Source organism: Lynx canadensis, chromosome X (genome assembly GCF_007474595.2).
Source record: "Lynx canadensis isolate LIC74 chromosome X, mLynCan4.pri.v2, whole genome shotgun sequence".
NCBI classification, from domain to species: domain Eukaryota; kingdom Metazoa; phylum Chordata; class Mammalia; order Carnivora; family Felidae; genus Lynx; species Lynx canadensis.
Window position 1 is genome coordinate 37,900,783 of NC_044321.2, and position 15,212 is coordinate 37,915,994.

General features: G+C 44.7%; 1 protein-coding gene across 1 annotated transcript in view; it reads left to right on the top strand.

Annotated features, from left to right (window-relative positions):
• The window catches only part of MAOA (monoamine oxidase A), a 67,874-nt gene that overhangs the window by 35,704 nt on the left and 16,958 nt on the right, over positions 1 to 15,212 (top strand). Inside the window, exons 4-5 of the mRNA XM_030305798.1 lie at positions 10,585 to 10,689; positions 11,390 to 11,481. Of these exons, the coding sequence (XP_030161658.1) occupies positions 10,585 to 10,689; positions 11,390 to 11,481 (197 nt within the window). The remainder of the gene's footprint in view (positions 1 to 10,584; positions 10,690 to 11,389; positions 11,482 to 15,212) is intronic.

Here is a 15,212-nt window from a genome sequence, read left to right on the forward strand (position 1 = left end):
CTCAGATGTAGTTTGTAGAGAGCAGACCTTCCACTCGGTTGAAGCGACAGCCCAATACATAGCAAAGTCAGGTTAATGACTAGATCTTTTTCCTTCCATTTTTTCCCCTTTTTTTCGTTATTTTCCCCCACCCCCTCTATTTTTTTTCTTTCTTGAAAAAAATCATGGTAACATACACATAACATAAAAATTGTCTTCTTAACCGTTAGATGTACAGTTCACCAACATCAGGTAAATTCACATGTTTGTACACCCATCATCTGTACAGAACGCTTTTCATCTTTTTGCTATTCATTTTTAATAGAGGGCGATTCATGACAGCAATCCTTTTCCAACCATTCATTGAGAAGTAGCCCAGAGTTGCCCTCTGTGACTCAGTGAGCTGGCTTTCAGTGACAGCACAGAAAGGGGATTAGGTCAGACACAAAGGATTTCTCTAAGGCTGTGGAACTTTGCAGTCACCCCCCTCGAGTGAGGCCTGGGCATTGTGGGTAATGGCAGAAAGCACCTTGTGAGTGGAGGGGCGCCTGGGTGGCTCAGTCAGCTAAGCATCTGAGTTCAGCTCAGGTCCTGATCTCGCAGTCCATGGGTTCGAGTCTTGTGTCGGGCTCTGTGCTGACAGCTCAGAGCCTGGAGCCTACTTCGGATTCTGTGTCTCCCTCTCTCTCTGCCCTTCCCCCGCTCACACTGTGTCTCAAAAATAATGAATAAACATTAAAAAATTAGGAAAAAAAAAAGAACCTTGTGAATGGAATGAAACCTCACATAAGCAGCTTCCTCGAGAGAAATTGCTCTTGTCTCCTTGATAACTCAAGTCTTGGAGGTTTTGAGCTTTCAAGTTAGAATGTGGTTGCCAGTGCGAGGTCAAAAAACATCTCCTTTTTCCTCCCCCCTTCTTGCTTTCTACCTCTTCCCTATTTCCCCCTCTGTAGTCCCTACCTTACCCCAGAGCACAAGTCTGCTGTCCCAGCCAAAAGACTTAATCATCCGTCCTGAGGTTTCAAACTTTTGTACAGTAGCCTTCTCTAACAGTTGAAACCGGAGACCCCCTTTAACGTCCTATAAATCCCATACCTGGTCCATTCTGGGCACTTCCTGAAGAAGGGAAGTTCCGTTGTCACATGGATACACTGACCCAGCCAGAAACTTTTTGTTCCCATTGCCCTGTCCTGCCATTTAATAGGATCGGTGCTGTTATATAGCCCTCTGTTTCAGATGTGGACTCTAAGCTTTTTCTTTTGTTTTTCCCTTAATTAATTAATTATTATTTTTTAAATGTTTGTTTAGTTTTGAGAGAAAGAGAGACAGAGTGTGAGCAGGGGAGGGGCAGAGAAAGAGGAAGACACAGAATCGGAAGCAGGCTCCAGGCTCTGAGCTGTCAGCACAGAGCCCGACGCGGGGCTCGAACTCATGAACTGTGAGATCATGACCTGAGCCGAAGTCGGACCCTTAACCGACTGGGCTACCCAGGCACCCTAAGCTTTTTTGCTTCTGTATCAAGGTCATTGAATGAATACCTTTTGAAAACTGGGTGGACTGCAGAGTTTTAGTAAGTGACAGTTTTTCTTAAGAGATAAGAGAAAGTTGTAAGAATGCAAGTATTTCGTTCAAGGTCCTACAGAAGTGAGTGAGAGAGAAACAGGCAGGAAGAAGCCTAGTTGATAACTAACCTAAGCGAACACAGAACTTGAAACTGAAGAGACAAATAATGATAATAATGTGGATACTTCTATTTGAGCAGCCCAGTACTGTTTTCATGGCACTTCATTTTATTGTTTGCTTTTTGTAAAGGGAGGGACAGAGAGAGAGAGAGAGAGAGAGAGAGAGAGAGAGTCCTAAGCAGGCTCCACACCCCGTGCAGAGCCACACTCAGAGCTCGATCTCTCAACCTTGAGATCATGACCTGAGCCGAAATCAAGAGCTGGATGCGTAGCCGACTGAGCCACGCAGGCACCCCAGTGTTGAGTATTGTTAAATGTTAAATCTAATAAACACTCTGATCCCAAAAGCTGTGGAACTGAGTCCTTTCCATTTAAAGGACTTTTCACATGTCATGTTTTTCAAACAGAGAGAGACTGATTCCTGATCTACTAGTCCATTTCCTTTCCTTCCTACAGCACTTGTGTAATTTGTCAGACTCCAGTGATACACAGGGAACCTCAGGCCGAGATTTAATTCTCTGTGCTTGCCTACTAAGTACCCGGTGGCCTAGTTTCCACAGCCATACCCAGTAGGTGAATGTCTCTACAAAAAATCTCGGGCTTCACAGCTGATGGGAAGAAATCACCATTCTGCCCACACTTGCTACCCAGCAAGCAGTCACAAAAGTTGACCCTGGGGCACAGATGTGGGCACAGTCGCTAATCTACATACTTCTTTGGGCCAAAGAAATCCTGAGTGTCTGTGACTTTCCCCAATTTGTAGATTTTTATTTGTTTATCTTTTATTTTTTTAAACGTTAAAGAAATTGTTTATTTATTTTTGAAAGAGTGTGAACGGGGGAGGGGCAGAGAGAGGAGGAGACACCGAATCTGAAGCAGGCTCTGCGCTGTCAGCAGCAAGCCAGATGTGGGGCTCGAACTCACAAACTGTGAGATCGTGACCTGGCCGAAGTTAGACACTCAACCGACTGAGCCATCCAGGCGCCCCCAATTTGTAGGTTTTTTTAGAAATCCTTTTCTGATGTTCAAATGTGGGGGAGATTGTGCTAAGAATCTAAAGGCTTGTGGTCCCCTCTCCTTCCCATGTCTCCACCATCACGATCACAGGAGACATCACTACAGGAATCCCATGCACCACAGTCGCAGGGTTGCGTCTGCCCAGTCACTGGGATACACAAGATGAATGCACTCAGTTAACCCCCAGTCTGGCAGGAAGCTCTGCTTTGCCCTTGACCCTCTTGATCTGCTCCGACGTACTTTCTCTTTGTACTGCCCTGTTCCGTGGGGCCGAGTCCCAGGCTCGAGATTCAACAACAGAGCACTTGCAATTTAACTAGACCAACAAGTGATTTCATTTTATTTCTCCTGTTTGACTCGTTGTTGTGGGATGACGCACGCTCTTGTTCAGGAAACGCACACATGAGAATATCTTCCCATCAGTATCATTTGGAAAATAAATCCTCCGTTTTTCAGAGCTCTTCTTTCTAGCCCATGTTCTCCCATGTTCCCTCAGGCCCCTGCCAGTGCCAGCCAGAATAGGAAGAAAGAATGCCAAAAGTGCTTTGCAAAAGAGGGTGTTTCTTGGTCAGATACATTTTGGTAATGTTCCGTGTCCTAGCCTTGTCTTTGAGTGCCGAGATGTCCGTTAGCAAGTTAGGGGTCCCATGAGGACTGGCAGAAAAAAAAAAAATTAAACATAAAAAAGCTATTTAACTCGAAGCCAGAGTTTCCCAGATCCATGACCATGGAACCCATTTTCATACAGCACTCATAAAGAGCATGAGAAATGCTCACATAGGAAATGGTTTGAGAGATTTCCATCTTTTTCTCTTCCCTTCAACACCTTACACATAGGGAGTTCTAGTAAATTTGATGGTAATATTGATTATGGCTATTTTAGAAAAGGTATGTACATGGCATTGATCATTAAAAATCAGCACTAAATTGGCATTCATTAGAAGATTTTGTCTGAAGAGAGGGGGGCGCCCGCATGGCTCAGATGGTGGAGAAGGGACTCTTGATCTCGAGGTTGTGAGTTTAAGCCCCACATTGGGTGTAGAGATTACTTAAAAATCAAATCTTTTAAAAATTAAAAAAAAAAAGAAGATCTTGTCTTAGGTGGGAAAGGAGGAAGCCATTTGGGTAGAAAGAGGCTGGACCCTTTCTGGAGCCTGGGAGAGCTAGATGTGATAAGAGATGGGTTGTAAATGCAAGAATTGTATTTCTCCCTTTTAGTCCTCCCTTTAACGAGCTTTTCTCAGAATGTTGGAATGTACAAGGGAGTGTAAGAGATATAAACGTGTGTGAGGCGCAGTCTTTCTAAGGTGTGTTGAAACTCGTTGGGAAAGTTCTTACGTAAATCAGTTTATTTTTTAATTTTTTTTTTAACGTTTATTTATTTTTGAGACAGAGAGAGACAGAGCATGAACAGGGCAGGGGCAGAGAGAGAGGGAGACACAGATTCTGAAACAGGCTCCAGGCTCTGAGCTGTCAGCACAGAGCCCGATGCGGGGCTCGAACTCACGGACCGTGAGATCATGACCTGAGCCGAAGTCGGACGCTTAACCGACCAAGCCACCCAGGCACCCCTAAATCAGTTTAATACAATGTAGAAAATGGCGAGGTGCCACGGCAGCCCTAGTCTGCCAGTGGAAGCAGAAGTGGTTTCCGACTTAGGCAGCTAGATGGAATCTTTGGGACCATGTTTCTCTCAGATCAGTGTTTTCTCATACCTGCAACCTCCACATCTAGAAAGCACATCCTGTTAAGCTCCTGGTGGAGGGTCCAGCTCAGTGGCACTGCAGATTCAGTTTTCCTGACATGGAGACCAAGGCACAGAGGGGAAGGGCAGGGGAGTCCAGACCAAGATCCTGGAGTCATGAACTCTAGCTGCCAGGCACCAGCTGGGATTAAACAAATTATACACGCACACACACATAAATATATGCCCATTTACACCCACTTATATATTACAGATCTAATAGATGTGTAATGTGGACTTCTGAATATCTTCAAAGACATAGTGAACTTGCTAAATTCATCAAAAGCAGCCCCAAGTTTTTAACCTGTTGATGCAGCTCACTTATTACAATCGCAAGACTTTAACTAGGAGCAGTGAAAACCAAGAGAAATCAGACATGAGATCCGGGCATAATAATAGTCAAGCAAGTAAATGATTTTTTAAGGAAAAGTATAAGAGAAAATAAATATTAATGAAGGAAATGGGCAACCGCAACAGAAAGTATCATTTCTTTTAGTATTTTTAAGTAAAGTTTAATGAAAAGAAGGACTAAAAAGAAATGGCTTATGGGGTGCCTAGGTGGCTCAGTTGGTTTCGTGTCTGGCTCTTGATTTCGACTCAGGTCATAATCTCATGGGTCATGAGTTTGAGCCCCACATTGGGGTCCATGCTGACAGTGCAGAGCCTGCTTGGAATTCTATCTCTCCCTTTCTGCCCCTCCCTCACTTGTGTGCACGTGCATACTCTCTCTCTCTTTCTCTCTGAAAATAAACTTTAAAAAAAAAAAAAAAAAGAACCCAAAGATCATGTTGTAGAAAGCTCTTGATGCATTTTGACCTATGGTATGATTAGAACATACCAAATTGGGGGACAAAGGCCTGGCCAATAGTAATCATATACCTGAGAGCTGATAGAGTCTGTGTAGCCAATGTGATGGATTCAGAGCAAACAGAAGTGATTTGTTTTCATCCTTGTGTCATTAAACATAGCAGTGTCTTTGTTATCTTTCAACCTGTAAGTACCTTCAGATCCACTCTCCACCCTTCTCTGCCCTACTCTCCACCCAGGAAAGCAGACCTGTAAGGGCAGAATCAACTGGACTCCCTTGCCCAAGGCTTTGGGTTAGTTTGGAACATGGCACACTGGTTAGGAGAGTAAGATTGGATTATTTATTGTCCTGCCCCTGTCCATATGATGTACCACAGTCTAGCTATGAGCTACCTTTAGCAGAAGTATATAGGAAAGAAAATTCTGGGAAATCCAGTTCAGCTTGGACAAGTCAACACATTACAAAACCACCACACCCTCTCTTTCCGTTATCACTTGTTCAGTGGGCCCGCATAGCAAAGTGGCCATGGCAGCAAAGATGGAGACGATGTATGTACTGAACAACATGACCGTCCACTCAACAAGCCTAATTTGACTTTGGCCGTTATCAGTCATTAGGGGAATGCAAGTCAAAACTACCTTGAGATACCGCCGTGCACCCACCCGGATGACTAGAATCAAAAGGACTCACCAAGGGTTGGTGAGGAAATAGAGCTGTTGGAACTCATATATTATGGGTGGGAATGTAAAAAGGTGCTGGTGTTTTGCAAAAGAATGGAGAGTGACTGTTAATGACTAAGCGTTTCTTCTTAGGGTAACAAAAATGTTCTAAAGTCACGTGTGGTGATGGATACGTGACTTTGTGAATCTGCCAGAGCCCGTGGAATTGTACACTTTCAATGGGTGGAGTATTGAGTACATGAATTATGTCTTAATAAAGCCGTTCTGGAAAAACAGCCACTCATCCTCACAGTGTAACATTTTCATCTTTTTTTCTAACTGCCTGTTTCTCCTCAGTTCATGGCTTTTGTGGAAGAGGAAAACAAATTTTTCAAATGCTCTGTCAATTGGCTTTACTTACCCAAGAGGCTACTAATACAACACAATACTGCCATCCTGTTTAATGGGTCTCGTTTTAGATTATTTTTTTCCTTTTTTTTTTTTTAAAGATTTTATTTTATTTTTAAGTAATCTCAACACCCAACATGGGGCTTGAACTCACAGCCCCAAGATCAAGAGTCGCACGCTCCACTGACTGAGCCAGCCAGACCCCGCCTAGGTGATTTTTTTTTTTAAGTTTATTTATTTATTTTGAGAGAGAGAGAAAGTATGCTCAGGGAGGAGCAAAGACAGAGAAGACAGAGAATCCCAGGCAGGCTTTAATGTCAGCACAGAGCCCAATGTGGGGCTCAAACCCACGAACTGTGTGTGAGACCATGATCTGAACCAAAACCAAGAGTCAGACGCTTAACCGACTGAGCCATCCTGGCACCCCTGATTTCTTTATTTAAAGCATTATTGTGTACTGTAGAAAACAAACCAAAATCGTTCTCTTACAGGCTTGTCGCAAAACAGTGGGACTAGAAGAGTGCCAAGGAATTCATAGGGGTTGGGCAGACTTGTTCCTAAACCATTCTAGAACATATCTGTTTATTTTCAAGATGATTAAAAAAATATTTGGCAGCTTTCCTCGGTGGCCTGTGATCCTCTTTAATAACACCCACTTCCTTTTGTTTAACTAAAATAATAAAAGTACAGAGAGATGAAACTTTCCCAACAAGGTTGCCAATCAGTAAATGTTATTTGCTTACTCTAAACTTGCTTTATCTTCCAGGACTAACAATAAAGAATGATGTGGGAGCCGTAAACTGCCATCTCCTGGCAATAGTCTCTTGTTATTACGAACATCGGTAGATGAGGGATGTGGTTTCTCAAAGGGACTTAAGTATTTTGGGCACGGTTCCAGGGACATTGTGTTCTTCTCGACCTCAGCCATTTCTGCTGTGTCAAAGACACTGTGCTTTAGAGATGAAAGGCCACTTTGGAAGGGGTGGAAAGCTCCAGAGTATAGGTACAAAATGGACTTGACCTTTACTCAAGATTTTTTCCCTTTCATTTCTAAGGAGCGGTAGCCACTTGGAAATATTGAAAAAGGGCGGACATCTTTGTGAGAAAACAATACAATCACATTTAAGAGAGTGAGAAGGTCTGGTTTGCAGGCCATTCTCTCAATCAAGAGACAGCTCCACTCCCTGCCATTGCCGTTGAGTTTAGAAGCAGGCCGTGGAGGAAATAAGCCTTCTAGAGCTTTCTGAGAAAGGCAGAGGTGACATGTAGGTGCCTGTGCCCATATATGTGAACTTCTTTAGTGGAATAAGAGCAGAGACGGCACCTGGGTGGCTCAGTCGGTTGAGCATCCGACTTCCTGCTTGGGTCATGATCTCATAGTTTGTGGGTTCGAGCCCCTCGTCGGGCTCTGTGCTGACAGCTCAGAGCCTGGAGCCCACTTCGGATTCTGTGTCTCCCTCTCTTTCTGCCCCTCCCCTGTTCACATTCTCACTCTCTCTCTCTCTCTCAAAATAAATAAACATTAAAAAAACAACAGAGAAGCCAGACAGGGGCCCCTGTTGAACTATCTTTATGATACTTTTCTCAATGTCCCCAGATGATTGAGCATGTTTGTTTTTATAAAAAAATCATTTTTTTCAAAGGAAAGATCAGCTTCATATGAGACTATTACTTGAGTATAAACACATTTTACCGAGAAAAATGTAGATTTTTCCTGATTTCAATTAAGGGAAGAATTGTAATGAGAACCAGCTGTTCTGAAGGTTGCCCATGAGCTGTTAAGCCCAGTCTGACTCCTTTTCATAGCTGGTTTTGCGTTCTGGGTAAAACGTCTGCCTATTTTCCTCCAAACATGCTTCAGCATTTTTCAGGGTTCACCCTGTTTCCTCAACAGTCAGCTAATACCCCCGAGCTTCTTCGTCTCCATCTGCATTCCTCAGAAACATAAAAAATGTGTGTGGAAGATTTCTAAACTTTCACATTTCCCAAGTTGTCTTTCATTTAGTTGGAAGGTTAAGATGTCTCTATCTCCACATTCTGTTGACCACATAGGAGGCCAGAAAGCCTAATGTTTATGAGTAAAGAGTCTTTGGGAACAGGACATTTCTGCTCTACTATTTTCTAGCTCATATCCCTGGGCTTTAGTTTCCTCATTTATAAAATGGAAATAGTAACAGGGCTTGCCTCCACAGGGTTGGGGAGAGAGAATGCATACGAAGAGCTTAGCCAGGGCCTGGCATGGAGAAAGATCTCAATGAATGTCAGAAATAATGGTGGTGATATGGGCGGTGGTGATGATAAAGGTTTGGAGTCTCGAAAAGTCGTGTTGCAGCATAACAACATCGCATTTTTCAGATAAGAAACCAGATCACATGATCTGCCAAGGTTGTTTGAATTTGCTACTGTGGCAGGCAAAACTAGTTATCACTTAATGGCTGCCGTATATTGTTGCTCAGTTGAAGTGTGCGTGCACGCGTCCATGTGCAAGTGTGTGCACATGAATGCAAATGCTGTTAGGTCTTGCGTCCTTTCCCTGATGGTCAAGAGTTTTGCTTTGGCTACCTCCCACCTTTTGAAATCCAACACAGTTATGGGGCGCCTGGGTGGTTCAGTTGGTTAAGTGTATGACTCTTGGTTTTGGCTCTGGTCATAATCTTGTGGTTTCGTGGGTTCAGGCCCTGCGTCGGGTTCTGTGCTCGGAGCACGGAACCTGCTTGGGATTCTCTGTCTCCCTCTCTCTCTGCCCCTCCCTCACTTGCACTGTGTCTGTCTCTCTCAAAATAAATAAATAAACTCACAAAAAATTTTTAAGTCCAACACAGTCCTTAATATTGTGCAGTGCATACAATAGGCTTTCTGCAAATATTGAGTATGTTTTTATTTGATAAAAAAAATAGGGGTGCCTGGGTGGCTCAGTCGGTTGGGCGTCTGACTTCGGCTCTGATCTCGCCGTTTGTGGGTTTGGGGCCTGCGTTGGGCTGTGTGCTGACAGCTCAGAGCCTGGAGCCGGCTTCGGATTCTGGGTCTCCCTCTCTCTCTGCTCCTCCCCCACTTGCACTCTGTGTCTTTCTCTCTCAAAAATGAATAAACATTAAAAAAAATGTTTTAAATCTCATGCAAAATTGTATTAGCAGACGACATTTTGATCTTCTGGATGTTTTATTTTAAAGGAACTAAATTAAGAAATAAGACCTTAGAACATACCTAGACCTGGTCTCTTTTTCCCAAGGATTCACTCTTGCCTCACGCTTGCGTTTACACAGCGCAGGGCTTATCATGCAGTTGAGATGAAATAAATGGCGGCTCGTCAATCGCTGTCTTCGTGTTAGAGGTCTTGGTACCAAGCAATAGAAAGCAACTCGGGCCAACAAGAGAATCATCGAGAGCCTGGAGGGCCACACTTGGGAATAGGCAGAGATCAGGGGAGCTCTGGCAAGTCAGAGGCAGCAACCACAGCCATAGCGTTTAGAGCAGGAAGCATCTGCACAGCATGCTGCCATGGGAAAGAAGAACCCATAGTCAGCTTCCTTCTGTTGTCGGGCGACTCGTTCCAGGGTCAGAGAGTGCGTGATTGGCCCAGCTCAGCCTGGCTGCACCAGGAGCCAAGGTGGGTGGAGAAAGGATCTAGCCCATTGCCTGCTATACTGGGGGATGATACCCAGGAGGAGAAGCAGTTTCCCAAAAAGAAACCAGGATAGTACTTGAAAGGAAGTGTGGATGCTGGGCGACCAAGAAATGTCAAATGCCCATTGTTCCGGGTTCTCATATTTTGACTCTTGACTTCAGGCACGGTCGCTGGTCTAGCCAGTCTCTTTATTTCGCCTGTTTGAACCCTACAGCACAGTCTCAGATATTCTGCTTTGTGGTTCCAGCCCTCTGTGTGGTCCAAGGTCCTCTATGTGTGTCATCATTCTGGTCTCATCTGAGTGGGAACATCGTTCCAAAGAGATTAGATAGAAACTCAAGGGTTGAGAATGTTGCGGCATCGGCATTAGATATTAGGATGAGCTACCTTTCTTTATTTTCTCTCTATAAGCAGAAATAAGTTCACAGGTATTATTGCCTATAAATTGAAAACTAGTAGCACAGCACCAGGGGGAATTCTGCTAATCTAATTGAAATTTGGGGCTGGTGTAGGCAAAATGTTATTTACTTTCCATCAAAGGTGATGCTTTTTGTAACAGTAGAGGATACTGTTAGTTTGAAAATGGCTCTCAGGTTGGCTTGGTTTTGTCTTTTAGAATGCCATCCTATTTTAAGGTATTATCCTTTGCTTTTGTCTTATAGGGGAAAACTTATCCTTTTCGGGGCGCCTTTCCTCCGGTGTGGAATCCTGTCGCGTATTTGGATTACAACAATCTGTGGCGGACAATGGATAACATGGGGAAGGAGGTAAAACATGTGTTCGGCTTACCTGTGACCTGTTGCTAAAATAACAATAGCACCTGTTTCATATCCTTCCAACAGCGCAGGGAACATGGCTCTGGACATTAATGCATGTCATTTCCACTTGTGAGGAAAATGAGTGCCGGGGGTTACGTCGATTTGCCCAACACCACACGGCAAGGGAACCAGGATTCAAACCCATTGAATTGTCATGCTCTGATTGTCATGCCTGTGTGCTTCTAGCTCTATGCCATGTGAGAACTCACGTGACATATTCTTGCCAGGTGTCCTGCTCGTAGTTGTCTTACTCATGTGTGATACCACTTTAGACAGTAAAGGAAAGAGGGATTTGTTCCCCCAGAGTATTTTTACCTTGTCCCAAGCTCTCATACTTAAATTGGGGACTTAATGATAACGATGATCAACATCATCATAATTTCATATTAATTTATATATACATTTATGTGTAATTCCCCCCCTTTTTTGCATAATAGTAATAATAATTATTATTTTGGCAACAGCATTAAGGCATAGAATCCAAAGACCTATCCATCCCAACCCCATCACTGTCTATAGTAGAATCTTATGACAGTCACTCATTCCGACCCAGACACAGAGGCTGGATTTAAGGGGTGCTTCTCAAGGCTTCTTGGTGGGGCAGTAGGCAGTAACCAGCACACCTTTGTGGGCCCTTCTTCCTCTGCAGATTCCAGCCGATGCACCATGGGAGGCTCCACATGCTAAGGAATGGGACAAGATGACCATGAAAGAGCTCATCGATAAAATCTGCTGGACAAAGTAATCCTCGACTACTTAAAATTCACTTTTTTATCTTTTCTTTGGATCTTCTCTGTCCGATCTTGCACTGTGGTGTGTTTTGTAATCAGCTGGAGGAAAAAAGTTACGAGGAAACCTAATGATCTTTAAGTCAGGAGCAACTTGGGGGGGAACTTCAGACACTTCAGGGTGGGTATGAACATAAAAGGAACCTAAAATAATAGAAAAAGAGGAGGCGAAGAAAGTAGATTTTTTTTTTTTTTTAAATGAAAGGACTGTGTGATTTGCAGTAAAGCAAGTAGTTGTGTACTCAGATTCTGTAGTGGTCAGCTACAGAAGCAGTTTGGGAAGGTATCAAAGTTAATTCCCTACAGGTATAGAAAAATACGAAACTGAAGGAAAGCTGGTCTGTGTTAATGAGAAATAGAAATTTTCTAACGTTTTCATCGAGAACCTGTGTCATTAGTTGAGTTACTTACAGATCATTTAGTCAGCTTTCTGGGGCTGCTATCTGAAGGCACTATACCAACCTGTGGGAAATGGCAGGGAATTTGTTAGGCATGGCCCCTAAACTCACAGAGGGAATATTCTTCTAGCAGGAGAGACTGACATTATACACATAATTTCATTATGTTGCAGGAGTGACTGTAACAGGGAACTTGACCTGAAGGTGAGGGAGAGATTCCTAGATGCAGCAGTCTTTAAACATAAACCAAGGACTTAGGGCATCAACTGAAATGAGTCACAGTGGATGAGAGGAGACAGGAAAGGGTGGGTGGTATGGGGGACAAGGTATCTTCCAGGAATGCCACATAGTGGATAGGGGAGAGAGAGAGGAAAGATGGATGGTGTGGAAAGAAGGCTCTTCCAGAAATGAGCCTTAGTATTGGGGGATAGACAGGAAGGGAGGATGATGTGGGAATATGTTATCAACAAGGGATGTGCCACAGTGAATGGGGGGAGACCAAATGGATGGATGGTGTGGGGATGGCATATTCCAGGAATGAACTGTAACAGATGGGGAGAGTAGGAAGAATGGATGGTGTGGGGGAATGGTATCTTCAAGGGATGAGCCACAGTGGAAGGGGGGAGAAATGAAAGGTGGACAGTATATGCAGATGGTGTCCTCCATGAATGAGTCACAGTGTTTGCTGGTAGACAAAAAGGCTGGATGGTGTGTGGGGGGATGGTATCCTCCAAGAACAACCCAACTGATGGGAGAAAGAGTAAGAATGAAATGTGTGAGGGGATGGTATCTTTCTGGTATGAGACACAGTGGACTGGGAGAGACAAGAATGGATGCTTGGTGGGATAGTGTCTTCCATGAGCAAGCTTTATGAGGCACAGTGGATAGTCTGTAGGAGTGATATCTTCCAGGAATGAGGAAGGATGGATAGTGTTGGTAGTTAGTATATTCAAGAATAAACCGTAGTGCGTGGTAGGAGACAGGAAGGTGGGATGGTGTGGTGGGATGGTATCTTCTAGGAATGATCCACTGTGGATGGGGGAGACAGGGTAGATGGTTGGTGTGGAAGGATGGTATGTTCCATGAGTGAGTCATAGTGAGTGGGGGGAGACAGGGAAAATAGACGGTGTAGGAATATGGTATATTCAAGGAATGAACCATAATGGATGAGGAAGGGCATGAGAGATTGATGGTGTGGAGGATGTTATGCCCTAGGAATAGGGCCTAGTGGATGGAGGGGGAGTGGCGGGAGACAGAAATGGTGGATGGTTAGTGGGGGGATGGTATCTTCCAGGAAGCAATCACAGTAACTGGGGTAGGGGCTGATGGGAAGGATAAATGGTGTAGGGGATTGTATCTTCCAGGAATGAGTTATAGTGACTGTTTGTGAGAGACTGAGAAGGGTAGATGATGTTGGAGCATATTATCTTCCAGGAAGAGCTATAGTGATGGGGGAGATAAAGTGAATGGTGTGAGGGGATGGTATCATCTAGGAATGAGCCACAAGGGTGATGGGAGACAGGAAGGATGGATGGTGTGTATGTGTGTGTGTGGGGGGGGGGTGCGGGTAGGGGGGTATCTTCCAGAAATGCCCTATGGAAAGAGAAAAGACTGGAAGAGTTGTTGACTGGATGGTATCTTCCAGGAAGGATCGACAGTGGATGGGGGAGATGGGAAAGTTTGGATGGTGTGGAGAATTGGCATTTTTCAGGACTGAGCCACAGTGAGTGAAGAGAGACTGTAAATAAGAATGAATGGATTGGTGGGATGGTATCTATCTTCTAAGAATGGGCCATTATCCATGGAGGTAGGAAAGGGAGGAAGGTTTGAAGGAATGGTATCTTCTAGGAATGAGCCACTGTGGATGGGCAAGACAGGAAGGATGGATGGTGTGGGGGGCATGGTATCTTCCAGAAATGTGCCAATTGATGGGGGAACATTGGAAGAGCAGATACAGTGAGGAGCTGGTATCTTCTGGTATTGAGCCACAGTGTTTAAGGGAGACAGGAAGAGTGAGTGGCTGGTGGGGAAATTTTATTTTTCAGGATAGAATCACAGTGATTGGGGTGGTGAGGGTAGGGTTGGGGGCGGGAAGGTGATGTGGTAGTGAGATAATTTTCTGGAAAGGGTAGCTGAATGATGAGGGGGATGGTATCTTCCAAGAATGAGCCACATGAGTAGGGGGAGACAGGAGGGTTGATGGCAGGGGTGGGGGTGATGGTATCTTCCAGGACTGAACCACAGTGGATGGAGGGATGGGGAAGAGTAGATGGTATAGGGAGATGGTATTTTCAGAAATGAGCCATAGTACATGTTGGGGGATAGGAAGGGTGGATGGCCCATTTTATGATGGTATCTTCCAGGAAGGAACCACAGTGACTCAGGTGTGTTGGAGGGGGGGCATAGGAAGGATACATGGTGTAAGGGATGGTATTTTTTGGCAATGAGCTACATGTCTGTGGATGAGAGACAGGAATAGGGATGTTGGAACATGCTGTCTTCCAGGAATGAGCCATAGTGGATGGAGGAGACAGGAAAAGTGGATGGTGTGAGGGGATGGTCCCATCCAGGAACGAGCTACCTTGCTGTAAGAGGAGACAGGAAGGGTGAATGATATGCCTGTTAAGTAACTCCCAAGAATGAGGTGCAGTGGATGAGTGTAGACAGTATCAGGGAGTGATGTTAGAGGTTGGTATCACAGGAATGAGCGAGGTTTAAGGGAGATACGAAGAGTGAACGTTGTTAGGGGAATGGTATCTTCCAAGAATAAGCCACTGTAGATAGAGGAGACTGGAAGGATGGATGGTGTGACGGATGGTATCTTCCAGCAGTGAGCCACTGTGGAGGATGGGGGAGACCGAAGGATGGATGGCGTGATGGGTGGTATCTTCCAGGAGTGAGCCGTTGTGGATAGGGGAGACCAGAAGGATGGATAGTATCTTCCAGGAATAAGACACTGTGTATAGGGGAGACTGAAAAGATGGATGATGTGATGGTTGGTATCTTCCAGGAGTGAGCCACTATGGATGGGGAAGATTGGAAGGATGGATGGTGTGGTGGATGGTATCTTCCAGGAGTGAGCCATTGTGGATGGGGGAAACCGGAAGGATGGATGGTATCTTCCAGGAGTGAGCCACTGTGGATGGCGGAGACCAAAAGGATGGATGGCATTATGGATGGTGTCTTCCGGGAGAGAGCCACAGTGGATGGTGGGAGGCCGGAAGGATGGATGGTATCTTCCAAGGAATGAGACACTGTGGATGGGTGAGACCGGAAGGATGGATGG